The 15,697-nt window shown below is 34.6% G+C and overlaps 1 protein-coding gene across 3 annotated transcripts in view; it reads right to left on the bottom strand.

The window, feature by feature from the left end:
- Window positions 1–15,697, bottom strand: part of BCKDHB (branched chain keto acid dehydrogenase E1 subunit beta) — a 209,550-nt gene that overhangs the window by 129,707 nt on the left and 64,146 nt on the right. For all 3 annotated transcript variants that reach the window (XM_033103559.1, XM_033103560.1, XM_033103561.1), the window contains exons 7-8: window positions 13,404–13,501; window positions 11,460–11,570 (exon numbers count right to left, since the gene is read on the bottom strand). In XM_033103559.1, coding sequence (XP_032959450.1) covers window positions 11,460–11,570; window positions 13,404–13,501 — 209 coding nt within the window. The remainder of the gene's footprint in view (window positions 1–11,459; window positions 11,571–13,403; window positions 13,502–15,697) is intronic.

Raw genomic sequence — 15,697 nt, 5'->3', positions numbered from 1 at the left:
ATCAACTAAGAAATTATTGAAATTAATAAGATTTTGGTGAAATGACAATACAGAGACTGAAATACACAAATTATGCTTCCTGATAAAAACTGAAAAAAACATAATAGAGAAGCTTTCTAACTCAAGATGATGGACTGAATCTATTGCTTTTGTCTTCCCTGCTCTCCCAAGACAGGAAATGAAAACAAAGGGAAAAAACCTAGAACAGCCAAAACAACAAAGTTGGGAAGAGGAAGTGATTATTAGACAAAAGAGACCGAAACAAGTCTCTTGGGATATGTGATGAAAATGTAGACTAAGTAGAGGAAGCTAAAGCCTGGACAGAGAAAGGGTGGGGGTGAGGTAGGGGTGGGAGAGGGGGGTGCCCAGGGGAAGAAACAAATCTTCCCAGAGACCCCAGATGCGCTCATCTGCAGGTCTAGAAAGTGGATGTAAGAATTGGGAATGAAAAAAAGGAAATTAAAGAAAGCAGCTGGACTAATTGCCTCACTTCCCCCAATGAAAGACATCTATCCAACCCTGACCCCAGAGACAACCCAGGCATAGAAGCTAGTTGCTCATAAAACCATTCAAACTTCCTACAATGATAGGCCTATTCCATGAGGGTTGATGTCTAAGAGGCAAGCCTAGCTTATCTACACACCTAGGGGCACCCCCTCCTGCCTAAGGACAGACTTCTCATTCCCTCGCCATAAAGCAAAGTCTCACCCGCAAGCACAGAACTACTCAACTCTTCCCACAGAAGAGATGCCTGCTGCTGAGGAACAAGACCTACGGGAAAACTGCACAGTCAGCTATCCTGAATAATCAACAAAAAGAAAAAATATTACAAAAGGAACAAACTATTGAAGAAACAGATAATTTATAGAACAGAACTTTAAAAACTACTGTATTATTTTATAATATATACAATTTATATTATGTTAGCATAATATAATGCAAAACTAGGGTGTTATACTAATAGAAAAGGCAAGAAAATATTACTGATTATAGCACAAATGCTACAGTGGTAAATGGTTTTAAGTGGTCTGCCTAACCTATTTTTTCTGTAAACCCTGTTTTTTTTGTATTTGTGTAGAATCCGGGACTGCAGAAATGAATAAATTGTCCTATCGCCAAAATACCTGTACAGTGGATTACTCAGAGAAACGGAAGTAGCTATCAGAAGACCAAAACAGAGATATGGTTAAAAGTGGCTGTGTTTAGGGAATGAGCCTAGGGACAAGGACAGAAAAGGTTGCTTTGCTTCATAAGCTCTGCTCAACTATATGTGTTGTTGACATGTTAATGTATTACTTTAATTTTTTAAATCTCTTTTACTACCACACATGGAAAAGGAAAAAGATAAGGGGTGGGGAGAGGAAAACCTCTAATAATAATGTTATTCATAATATCAACAAAAATACAAAAAATATTGAAAACTAAACCTAAGATGTAGAACAGCTTTGTAAGAAACTACATAATTTAATTAAAGATATAAAAGAAAATGTAAACAGTAGAGAGAAAACCCAAGTTCTTGGAAGAAAAAGCAATAAAAATGGGTGACAGGGAGTGTACGTGTTTGGGTTGATTATCCAAGACTCCTAGGAGTGGCTTAAATTTTGGAGTAGATAAATTAGAGGTAAATGGTATACTTCTTAATTTTGTTTTTGAAAAACCTTTGTAGACCCATTTCAATAAACTTTTAAGTTAACTTATAACAGCTAGATACTGCAAAAACCAGGGTGTTGTAATAGAAAAGGCAATAAAATATTACTGATTATAGCATAAATGCTACAATTTTGTAAATGTAAGTACCAGTTTTATGGGAAAGTAAGTTAAATGATCATCAAAGTGAAGAACAGAAAGTCAACAAATGTAGATTTCTTGCATTACACCTAAAATGTCATACTAAGAACACAATGTACCTATGATCTTTTTTCACTGTGAAATGAGGTAATGGGTTTCTTTCTTTTCACCGCTTTTCCTACTAGCAAAAGCAAATAGTTTAAACAAAATGAAAATCTTGAGTGAAACTCAAATAGTATGTGTACAAGGGGGGACATGAAAAAGAATTAGAAATAGAAAAACATAATTATATAACTTAATCTTGCTTTCTCCAGTTCCATGCAGAAGGAAAAAAAATATAATGCCAAATGAAATGAACTATGGTAGTATGACTTACAAAGTGCATACAGTATTTATCATATTTTTTAAAGTGTTACACAGGTGGGCAAATGTGCAAGAAATAAATGCTATAAAATATTTTGCAAGCTCAAATTAAGGAGAATTTCATCAGCAAATCTCAAAAGAATTTTTAAAGCATAAAGTTAGTTAACTGTAAAATAACTGTTCTAACATGAGGCCCTGCTGTACAACGAAAATATCAGAGTTCAAAATTTTAAGATCTGAGACTAAACTGCAGTTCTGCCATTTATTAGCTGGGAAACTGAAAGAAGTTCTTAATCTTTCTGAGACTCAGTTTCCTCATCTTTACAATGGAAGTAATAATTCTGAGCATAAAGGACAAGAAAAAGGATTAAATCTGTCATAACATACACAGTTATGATAGAAAGCCGAGCACAAAACAAACTAAAAAGTACTGCCCCCCCTGTAAATACATTTCTATTGCCAACACCTTTTACACTTACAATGTCCAGTACATTCACATCACGTCATAAATCACAGTTATTTTATCACATCTGAAAAATGTTTACAAATTCTGTTCAAACTCTGCTTGAGATGCAGCTTTTCAATAAAAGCAACAAAATAATAAAAAAGCAGCTTCTGGAAACCAGCGATCTGTGTGGAGCCCAGCTCTGTGAGCTGTGTGGCGTGGAGCAAGTTACACTACCTTCTCTAAACCTCAGTTTTCTCACCTAGAAAATAATGACATTGATGTCTAATTAAAAGAACAGGTGGGAATACTAAAGGAGATATGCGTAAAACATGTCATTTTAACTTTTATCATTTTACCAGCCCATACGAAGCTTTGCTATATAAAAAAAAAATACCAAAATTAGAACAGAACCCACTGTTTTAATGTTCTTTAAAACATATCAAAAACATAAGTCATACCAAAAATAGACCAGGTGGCAGGTGTGATACTCTCAGTATATTTTTTTCCTACAGGAATTATCAGTTTAACCTTTAATTTCTTTCAGAGAAAAACAAAAATTTTACATATTACACAATATTTTTTAAATATAATAAGATCATTCAAAAAACATTTATGAGTATCTTCCATTTATTAGACATCTTCAAGACTCTTAGGGATACGGCAATAAACGAAATACACACGCAACTCAGGAATTGGCCAAGGACCACCACGCAGGGCAATAAATATAGTAGTCACATCACAAATACACTACCCAAGAATCTAGACCTTGTTCCAACTAGTACAACAACTAACTTGTTGTGGTCATAACAAAGACAACACTCTGGGAACAATGACTGGGCAAAGGTGAAACCAAGTTCTAAATTGTTGGCCTTTCTAGTTTGGAACAGAACAACTGTTCTTATCAGACTGGATGACCTTGCCCTACCTCCTGCGATCTGCAAATTCAACCAGCATCCAAAAGAATTCCAAACTAAAAATGAGACTTATTTTCATTGCTACAAAAAAGAAAATTAATTAATTTTACCCTGGATAATGTTAAATCTAAAAAGATTTTTGTAATCATTTCTTAAATAGGATTTCTATGTTAGAAGATTATTATAATCATGAATGAAATACAATTTTTAATATGTAATTAAAATTATTTATAGTCTACCATTAGAAAAATAAACTACTCTCAATGATTACACACGTTAAATCAGTAATAGTTTCAAGACCAAATATCCATGTGTTATCGAAGAGACATAATTTTTATTTGGCCATATTCTTAGATTACATGCTTGTATTAAAAGCTGAGAGAAAAAAGAGCGGTGAGAAGATTCCTAATTTGTTTTCAGTCCAATAGATCATCAGTTATTCTGATACATACATTAAAGAAAACATTTGAGTTACATTGTAATATATGCTCTAGAATAAAAGTAATTTCATATTATTTATTCAGCACTATAACTTAAAATATGTTTAATTTACAATGAACAGCCAGGCCCCACGATGGAAACCTGGTAAAGTTAACCATGAAACCTGGCTTAAGAGAGGCCTCTAGTGGTTATCCGTAGTTACTATCTCCCCTTCCCACCACCAACCTCCACCCTCTGGTAAAATAAAGCTCTTGTTCTCATTCTCTCCCCTCTCCCTCATAAATTAAAAGCCTCAAGAAAAATAGTATTCTATCCCCGAATTATTAAATGAAGTCCAAGAAATCAACTAAAACATGTATATAACCGGTAGTACTAACCCATTATGGATTCTCTAAAGATCAATTCTCCAACATCCCCTATAAAACCAATTTAGAGACATTCAGTAAAATACAGACCTTAAACATTACCTTGTTGGTGTTAGCAATCTTAATAAAAATGTAATCTATGGTAGTCTAAAAAAAAAAAAAAAACCTATGAAAATAAAAAACAAACTAAATGTCTACAAAATTAGAATTAAAGTTATAAAATATAACACGTATATTTCTAGGTTATTCTTCAGTGGTACTCTGGGTCTTCTAAATATGTTTTGCACTACTCGTACTCACAAACACTTAACATTAATTAATACCAGGTGCAAATGCCAAGACTAAGGAAACTTGGTTCTTTATACATAAATTACCCACATTCATGAACAAGGTGTAACTCCTTTCCAGTTGTACTCCTACAATATCCCTTTCCTTTTTTTATTGAAGGCCTCTCTACTCCCAGAACCACCCCACACCCACCCCACCAGTCTTAGAAACTGCTTTCCTTACCTTTACGCAGGGTCCCACAAAGTCTTTTGAAGCAAGAATGGAAATAGCCCAGGTGAAATGGTAGGAGAAAAGTATGTTAAATCTAGAAACACTGAGTACTCGCTCCCAACTATCGTCACTCCCTCACGTCGCAGATGAATTACTCCCAGCTTCTGTCCCACACTGCAGTATTGCTGAGGCCTTGCCCTGCTCCAGTGATAGCCCAGCCCCAAAATACTCTAAGACTACACACACCTCAATATGTAGCCAAAGAACGACCATTTGCTTCTATGGGCACATCATCTTTTGCTACATAATTGAGGTTTACAGAGAAAGGAGAGGGAAAGGCAGCAAGGGAGAGAGAAGATTGGAGGGAGTGAAGATCCTTTCTATACCATTTCCTTTGTTAAAAATGAAAAAAAACAAAAACAAAAAAACACCAAATACTTCAGAAAAAGTAGATTACTTGAGGGCTGGGGGACTTTGAGACAATATCTTGTACCACAGTGTGCTTGAACAGATAAAAATCCTGATCAGAAGTACTACATAATAGCTGTAATAGATATAAAAGTCACAGGTTACCCCGGGGACCAGCAGGAAGGCCAAAGATAACAGGCCCAGGCTGATCTGTTCCTTCTGAATTCCATGACAATGACCCACCTGCAATGCAGACAAGGAAATGAGAGGAGAAAGTTTCCGAAAGCCCCAAATTGATATCATACGGTTTGAAGGGTAAAGCATGTGTTCTTGATTCATGAGAAAACATAACAGACCCTCCTTGGCCAATGTATACGTCTCAGTTATAAAATGTGGTTATCCGGATTCCCAGCACAGTTGGTGATAATGTGACAGTAGAAAATAAGATAAAATTTAAATTTAAAGAGGCTTAAAACCACAAAAAAATGCACAGTAATGTACCAATGACGTAAGTAAACAGCCATATACCCCGATATATGTAATTAATACAGTATATTAATCGATGTTCATTTGGGTTATTTTTAAGATAAAATTATATACATTATATTTCCCTTGAGAAAATATAAGTGAAAACATTCTGTAAATACTAACATCCAAAAGGTTAAGAAGTTTTAAAAGCTGTTATACAGAATAGTAACTCTCATCTTCGAAGAAAATGTCATTATCATAAGAACCGATTTCTCAAAAATTATAGACATCTGAGGTTTAATGTAGTCAATTTCACTTTGCTTTTTAGAATAAATTGGCCCTATTCTAATAAGAATTCAAGTGAGTTTTTATATACTATTATGAAAAAGGAAAACTGTTAAGAAAAATAAAAACACAAGGTCAAACTAAAAAGACTTTTAAATAAATGCTTCAACTTGGAATAAATTCCAAGTTGGATTTATTCATAGAGTAATATTCTACAGTTACTTTTTAAAACTTTATATAAACACCAAGAATAAGAAAAAGCACCACATCCTCATCAATTCTTGGTATTTGGGGTATTTTTCATTTAAGCCACAATGACGACTTTAGTAGTATCACACTGTGGTTTTAATTTACATGTCCTGATAGCCAAAGAAATTGAGCATTTTTTCATATTTTTATTGGTCATTTGGATATCTTCCTTTGTTAAGTGTCTTTTCAAAACTTTTGCCCATAATTCTATTGGGGTGTCCTTTCTCTTTAATTGTATTTTATATTTCTGAATATAAATTTTGATGAATTTCCCCAAATTTGTGGATTGTCTATTTACTCTTATTGGGGCTTCTTGATGAAAAATTGTAATTTTAATGAAGCTCAATTTTATCAGCCTATTTTAAATGTGTTTCCAGGGTTTTGTTTGTTCTATTTAAAAAAATCTTTGCTGCCCAAGATCATAGAGATATTCTCCTATGCTATTCCCAAGAGCTTTGTCATTTTTTTTTCTTTGACAATTAGAATTGGAATTCCATCTAGAATTGACATTTGTGTGATACTTTCTATGGTACCCAACTAAACCAGCATCATTTATTGAAAACACCTCTTCCTCTCTGAACTGCTGTCACCTTTATCCTGAATCAGAAGACCAACAATCTGTTTCTGGACTCCTTTTTCTGTTCCATTGGTCTATTTTTCTATCTTTACACCAATACAGTGTTGTAATTACTACAGCCTTATAACAGATTTTAACATTTGATAATTAAGTCCTCCAGCTTTATTCTTCAAAATTGCCATGGCTATTCTTGGCCGTACAATCGATTACCATGACACGTGTTTCAGTTAGTTTGGATCTTCTTTAATTTCTCTGAATAATATTTTGTGATTTTCTGCACTCAGTTCTTACACATGCATCAAGTTTTTCCCTAGATAACTGATTTGTCAATGCCTTTTCAAATGTTATAAATTTCTTAAATTCATTTTCTATTTGTCTTTTGCTGGTATATAAAAATATAAAAGATCATTATATATTGACCTTGTTTCCAGGGACCTTGGTAAATTCGCTTTTAGTGAAAGCTTTCTGGTCATCAATTCTTTCAACTTCTACTTGCCTAAACTACTTTTTATTTTAGCTTAATTTTGAAAAGATATTTTCATTGGGTATAGAATTCTAGTTTGGTATCTTCAATTTAAGATGCATTCTATTGTGTACAGGGGTGTTGTTTTCTTTGAATATATCTTTCTTAGAGGTTCACAAAGCCTCTTGAATACATGGGTGGGTGTTTCAAAACTTTCGTGAGGAATAGAAATTTAGATATTGTTTCTGACAAATTCATTCTCTCTTCTTCTAAAAATCAGATTCTGTATAGGACAGGTCTTTTGACCAGAAGCTTTTATCTGTTTTAGTCTACTTTTTTTTCCCTGTGTGCTTCAGTTTGGACATTTGCTGTTAATTTGCCTTCTAGTTCATAAGTACTATCACGTATTGAGTCCAATATGTTCGTAAACACATCCACTGAGATCTTGTTGTCAAATTTTTTTTGGTTCTATAATGTTTATTTGATACAAACACACACACCAATTCTCTAAGGCAATTCACTTTCTTAGCTCTTTTATTCCTTTTTTATCTATGTTCCTAAACATAATAATCATAAGGTCTTTGTCTGTTAACACCAATATCTGGATAATTTGTACTTCTGCTTTCTATTATTTATGTTTTCTCTTGGTTTTTGATCAAATGATCCTGCCTCTTCATGTATTTGGTAATGTTTTATTGACTGTTAGTTCATAGAGATACCAGATGATGGGAGGAATGACTCCTTGTTCTGTTGGGCAGATAGAGCAGAAGGTAAATTACATTAACTGAAAAGGAACTGTAAGGGATGGAGACTATATTGCAGGTTTGGGAAGATTTGATCTACTTCTGGTTTGCCTCTATTCATAAGACCTGACTCCACAGCTTCAATTGAGAGTATGATTGGTCTTTTTCACTTCTGCCTCAAGTGATGGCTTAGCTTGTCAGGCATTTTCTGCTTAGCTCCCGCCATACACATCTTAAGAATTTGGCAAATACTTTAAAAGGGAGACCGATTATTTGTTTAAGACCTCTCTAATTTCCAATTCTGTCATTACAGCCCCATGAAACATGGAATCTATACACTATGGATTCTCCGCTTCTAGTTAAGACTAAATTGGCAGCCTCCCACCCCCAAGCAAAAAGCAGCCCGAGATCATCAGTGTCAAATTACCACTCATCTCAGGGCTTTCAATTCTCATTGATGATGTTCTGAAGCCACTGTACTCCACCCACAACCCCAGACCCCCACGTAGGTCTCCGTCTCCTAAGAACCTCAAAACATAAGAATTTCTATTCTGGTATTCAGAGGCTTCTGGAGCTTCAATCTCGGGTTCAGAATTGAAACTCCCCTGAGCAGCATTAAAAAAAAAAAAAAAAGCTGCTTTCTCTGTCCTTGAGTAACTTTTCAGGCTTTTAACTTCCAAGCAATGCTTCAAAGCAAAATGCATAACTATGTTTTAAAAACATAGTTAAACTCAGATTAAATTAACAATTTCTCAACTGTCCCAGAATCATTTTACTATACATAGTATATATATGTTCAATAAATGATTTTTACCTTAATAAGCTTTTCTTGAGTAGATGTCCTAAAAGATGCATTTTGGTGTTGAGTTTAACATATAAGGAATAAAGCTGAGAGATATAATTTTGTCATAAAGACAAAAAAAAACAACCAATAAAACACAGCACTAACTGAAAAAGATAATAAACAAGTTTTGATTACTACAGAATTCATAACGATGAAGAATAAAAGCTTAGCTATAGTTAAAGAAAAATGTGTCATTTTTAATGAGTGTTTGGCTCTCTTCTTTAAAATCATCTCTAAATTCTAGAAAAGATGCTAAGTATCAAAAACTTTTCTCTTTTGATACATGAAAAGAAAACAGGAGATACACCATGATCAGCAATGAAGAGAGTCACAGATAGACCCAAAGAAATCAAGATATGATTAACTAGCTGGCTTTTCACTGGTATAACTGGAGGGTCAACAACCAGAAAAATGACATGATAAAAGCATCCCAACACAAAACTAAAATAATGATGCTAACAAGCCAGAAATTTGCTGCATCACTTTCTCACTCAGTAGAGGTCTCTTACTCTTTCATGTTCTCCAGTAATATAGAGCCCTACGGAAACGGGATCTATATTCCCAGATCATACAAAGATGCAACCAGTAGATTTAATAATGGGGGTAAGAGGCTCTACCCAAGCAAATTTATATAGTAGATACAAATATATCTCCTTTTTTCTTCCTCTACCTCTTCTCACTTTGCTTTCATGGTTATCAACTTGAAATATTATATTTGTGCTTTACCATAAGCTGCTACAAATTCTTTTTGGATGTATAAAGTACATAAATATGTAAATAAGGTTCTAAAAATATTTGTCCTGACCATATTATCGGTTCACCCCACTCACCATGACAAAACAGCGTATCTCCATGCAGTAGTACCAGTCACATTATAAACTCCAAAATGAATGGGGGATATGCGTTGCCAGTAAGAAGCCTGCTTTTGGGCAAAGGATATCAACTCCAGTTTAAACCATAAATTGGGACATTTGGCTATTTGAAAGAAAACCAGTGTCTGACTTTATTTGAAAATGCCTGCAAAACGAATTATTTTCAGGCAGTTAGGAATAAATGATCCTAAAATACTGCTCTTAATTATAGAAATTACAAATACAAGGACTTAGAATATTGTTGAAACCATTTGTAACCATGTCAAATGTTTAGATGGTGTCAAGTGAGTCTATAGAACATTTACTATAACAAATCTTAAATCTTCCACTAAATTATAAGACAATTTTCACCTAAAAACACTCTGCTACACATTTAGAGCAGTAATGATTGCAGATTAGCTTCATGTAAGTAAGCTAAGAAACAGCCTGTAAAGCTATGAGAACGCCAAAGCTCTTAAAAATAGTAAATGTAAAATACCTAAGATCTTAGGACTCATTTGCTACAGCAATAAATCAAGAAAAAAATAACAGATGCAATGTTACCTAAACTTTAGTAGATAAAACCATCACCAAAAAAGAGTTTAACCTTACTTACACACCAATACGAGAGTAGATGTACTTTATCTATAATAGACATTAATATGAAAGATATCGGTTATAGCCCAGTAAATAAGAACTAAACTATATTCTTCTTTTTTTTTAATTAAAGTTTATTGGGGTGACAATTGTTAGTAAAGTTACATAAATTTCAGGTGTACAATTCTGTAATATGTCACCTATATATCTAGCACATTGTGTGTTCACCACCCAGAGTCAGTTCTCTTTCAATCACCATATATTGGATTCCCTTTACCCTCATCTACCACCCCCTCCCCCCTTACCCTCTGGTAACCACTAAACTATTGTCTGTGTCTATGAGTTTTTGTTTCTTCAGTTGTTAGTCTTGTTCTTTTGTTGTTTTCAGTTTTATACACCACATATCAGTGAAACCATAAGGTTCTCTACTTTTTCTGTCTGACTTATTTTGCTTAGCATTATAATCTCAAAATCCAACCATGTTGTCGCAAATGGTACTATTTCATCTTTTCTTATGGCCGAACAGTATTCCATAAACTATATTCTTGAGAGGGGGCTATGTGAATCCTATTAGTAGTAAGGAAAAAGATCAATCTAATCAGGCTAAAATTAATAGGAAAACTTATAAAACTATAAATCAGAAACTTAGAAAACTACAGAATCCCACAACATAATAGTCAAACTATGATCCACAGTATAAAGGCTATATAAAGTTTTTGTTGTTGTTGTTTTAATAATCCATCTCTTTCGGAGAAGAACAAATGAAATTTCAGCCAAACCATTTATCTGACTATATTAAATCTAACTTATCAAACCATAATAAATCAGAAGTTAAAAACACAGATGGACTCCTTGTGTTTATTTGCACCACTCCATTACTCATACAATTCAACCCAAGCTGGCCATGTGAAGGACACAGTTTTATAATATACTAACCATAGAGAACTATGGGAAGAACAAAACGCAAAGTGATTTGTTTGCTTGAGCATTAAGCTTATTATATAGTATAAATTTATTTCATAGTATAAATCTAAAAATTTTAAATCAATAGAAAATGCCCACAAAGCTCAAAATTTCAAAACAATTCTTTGCAAATATCCAACAAATTTCACCCGAGATTTTAAAGAAATGACACTCTATCAATACTATATCCATACCTTGCAAACTGTATCCACATCCCAAGGTAGTATAGTCCTCAGATCAATGACTTCACAAGACACTCCAAGCTTTTCATTAGCCATGGAAGCCACTTCTCGGATCACGTGAACCTGAAATAAAGGGAAAGATATGCAGAGAATGACAACAGAGATACAGGTCTAAAACATTAGTTGAATTCTGATATTATTAATAGAGGTAGTATTTAAAGTCAGAGGAATTGATCTTCACAGAGAATTAATAAATTTGTTTTAGACATGTTGAACCCCATATTCCACCAAAATAATCACATATAGATGTCTAGAAAACAGTTGGAAGGAGATTCTTAGAAAAAGTGAGAACAGTCATACTGATTCCAAAGATATCAGCACAGAGAGGTAAATAATGTCACAAAAGTAGGTGGAGTTTCTAGGAAAAGCACATAGAGGGAAAAACTACAGGGAAGAAATCATGAAACTGTGTAGAGGACCAACACTGAAGAGGAAACCAGATGAAGAGAGCCTCACTAGAAACGAAGGAAGGAAGGTAGGAAGAAAAGGAGGGAGGAGAAGAGTTAAATAAAAAAACAGAAAGAAAATCAGGAGACAACATATTCCAGAAACTAAAGAAGAGTTTTATAGAGAGAGTAGCCAGTGACATAAACCATAGCAACATGGCATAGGGTTGGATTTAACAATCAGAAGGTTAGTGATATTAGCAGAAATCGTTTTAATGAATTACTGGAAATAAGAAGTTATATGATACAAATTCATAAGGAAGTTAAAGAATTAAATACTGGTGGTAGGAATTGTTCAAGTTTAGTGATAAAAGAAAGGAGAGAGATACACTGGTTATTTAACAGAAAAGTAGGGTGGAAAAGAGACATACTCCTTTTCAATAAAAGGGACATGGGAAGAAGAAACTGGAGATGCAGGAGACAGAGGGACTAATTGATTTATCACAGTCCTGGAGAAAGTAAATGAAATAGAACCTGAAATAGATTTGGAGAGGTAGCTATGATAACCAGACACCTCTCCTTTGAGGACAAGGAAAACAGGAAATGACTTGAAGAAATGATAGGTATAAAAGAAAAACGGGTAATGGAAGTTAGTATCTAATACACTCTAACTTCCTTATTAAAAAGAGAGACCAATTAGCTCAGTTAGTTAGCGATCAAGCTAGTAACCCCCAAAACAGAGGCAAAGACACACGCTGAGAGTGACAGAGATATGAATAAAATGGTTTCCCCACTAGAAGTGAGAAACCACAAGGACTGTAGCTCTCCAAGCCAAAAATCAAGTGGAGAGGAGAGAAGGAGGTTGTGGTATTGCAAATAATTTGCATTATCTTCTATTATAATAGAGCATATTCAATTTTCTTAAATAAGCAATTCCTCCTTTATACAGGAGGAAAAAAAAAAAAACTGAACACTTCTTTAAAAGAAGAGAAAGAAGTGCAAGAGATAGCAGTCTATGGCCAGAGAAAGAGTCCTGAGCTTAAATGCTTGGAGATACAGAAATGCTTGGAGACAAGTGCTGGGGCAAGTGAAAGTAGATCGATAGTGAGCTTTACTGGAAAAGAGAAAGGTATGGCATTCTGAGGCTGGACCACTGGATGGGTCCACCTGGTCAGCAAAGTAATCACAAAAGATGGCAGCAGATGAAATAAAAAAGAAAATACCAAGTCAAGTGCAGCAACAAGTAGTAAGGATATGTAAAATGTGCTTCAAAATAAACTGTTTTTAATGAATACATTTTTGTAAACTCAACATATTTTTAATGGCTTCACCATTTGCATACACATTTTTATGACTGAATAAGTAAAAATCGGTACCAGATATAGATGTAGTACAAAACAAGACTTAAATTTAAGGAAAACATCATTTTTCATTCTTCACAGTACCAGAGTTAAAAATAAGAGCTTCCAAGGACAACCTGAATATTACCAGGTGGTATAACGGTACTGACCTGAGTACCCCAGGCAACCAGAGTAACGTCACTCCCTTCCTGTATGACCTCAGCCTGGGACAGGGGGATGTTGTATGGTTCTACAGGAACCTGTTCCACTGAACACAAAACGGGGGGAAATGAAAGGTTAATTATTTTCTCTCATGTGACATTTGTGCATAAAAGAATATAAGAACCTCACTGGCAAAGCTTTATTTATTCTTCCCCTAAATTTCAAGTTATTTATAACAGAAATAGCGTTTACTATACAGCTTAATGACTACTCCACAGAAGACAAAGGACAATATAAGTGTATAAAATATATCAGCTATCATGGTACAGAGAAAGGACTTTAAAAACTAAGACAATAAAATATGGGCTTTAGTCAATAATAATGTATCAATATTGGTTCATTAATTGTAACAAATGTACCAGGCTAATAAGATGCTAGTAACAGGGGGAGCTGCTGTGGGGTATATGGGAACTCTCTGTACTACCTACACACATTATCTGTAAATCTAAAATTATTCTAAATGATAAAGTTTTACAAATTTAATACATCTACTAAAACTTTATTAGACTGAATTAAGTTCCCAGACAAGTTTTCTATCAAGGAGCAAATTTATGAGGGTTTGCAGGGTGAGGGGGATTGTAGGGTCAAATATTTAAGTATATATTTGGACTTTGCATTTATGCATACTTTGTCAACCACAGCAGCTGAACAAACCTGAATTTTCAAAGCTGAATCCTGCAGAACTCAAAGAGATAAACTGAATAAGCTCTACCAGGCCAAAAGGAAGAAAAAGCCAATACTATCCCAGAGAAAACCAATTAATGATTTATCTGCCCAACCAAGTACAAGCAATATAGAGTTGATTGGATTTTAAGAGGAAATCATAAGGTGAAATTTTAAATGAGATTGAGTAGGATGGAAGTTGATAGAATTGTCCAGTTATGCTGGGAAGCCTTCATGAATTCCTATACGAGAGCATGAGAGTAGAACTGGTGGGGGAAAAAATGTCGTTCCCTTTGTTCATTTTCCACATGGCCTTCTTATCATTGTTGTGTGTGTCCATGTGTGTGTGTGTATGTGTGTGTGTGTGTATATACACACACACACAAAATGTGTATATATATATATATATATACACTTTTTTATTTTAATTTGAAGAGCACAGAAGAGTACAATAAAAAGTTCCATCTGCTCCCCAGTCAGCCGTTCCAATTCCATTGGCCAGAAGTAATCAATGCTAACAATTTCCTGGATGTCTGCAGTAGACAGCTCTCATTCTTTCTGATATACAGATTTCTTAATCCTCTTCCTACATTTGGGAAATGCCCCACCTTATGAGTTAAGGCCCTGTGTCCACTACAAAAGTGATGTCCACAAATTCACTTTCCCAGCTTCCCTTGCAGCTAGGGCACAAAACATGGGCTCTGCCAATCAAATGCACACATGCTAGACTGAATTGAAAGCTGATGACACAAAAGAGCAGCAAATGTCCAGAATTTATTCCAGAGCACTGGTAACAGCAGAGGCAGATCCAGCATCCAGGCTCAGTGTATCAGTGATTCAGACTGCAGTTTCATGTCCATTGAGCTCCTGGGGAATCTTTGCAGAATCAGTTATGCAGTGGAATTTTGAGCACTACTTCTAGATATATGGCCTTTAAGCCTACTTCTTAGACACCACAGAGATCTGTGAACCATTTATTATCTTTCAATAAACCTTTTCTGCTTATATTGGACAGGCTTGATCTCACCTGCTTGAAAATTAAGAACACTTAGGGGCGACCAGATGGCTCAGTTGGTTAGAGTGCGAACTCTCAACAACAAGGTTGCCTGTTCAATACCCACGTGTGATGGTGGGCTGCGCCCCCTGCAACTAAGATTGAACCCGGCAACTGAACTTGGAGCTGAGCTGTGCCCTCCACAGCTAGATTAAAGGACAACAACTTGGAGCTGATGGGCCCTGGAAAAACACACTGTTCCCCAATATTTCCCAATAAAAATAAAATTAAAAACATATATTTCTTTTTTTAAATAAAAAGAAAATTAAGAACCCTGATTGATACAGCATCTTTTCAGATATTTACAACACACAAATAAATATGCATAGGCATAGACATATGTAATATTTTTCTTTTCACAAATAGCATCACATTGTACACACTGTTAAGAACTGTTGTACAGTCTCCCTTTTTATTCCCCCATTTACAACATATCTGGTCCATGTTTTCATGTGAAGAATAGTTGTTGAATCATATTTATAAGTAAATATTATTAAATTTAATGGTGCTGTTATCAATGATGTG

This window comes from Rhinolophus ferrumequinum, chromosome 3 (assembly GCF_004115265.2).
Source record: "Rhinolophus ferrumequinum isolate MPI-CBG mRhiFer1 chromosome 3, mRhiFer1_v1.p, whole genome shotgun sequence".
Taxonomy (NCBI): domain Eukaryota; kingdom Metazoa; phylum Chordata; class Mammalia; order Chiroptera; family Rhinolophidae; genus Rhinolophus; species Rhinolophus ferrumequinum.
This window is presented reverse-complemented; position numbering and strand designations above follow the sequence as displayed.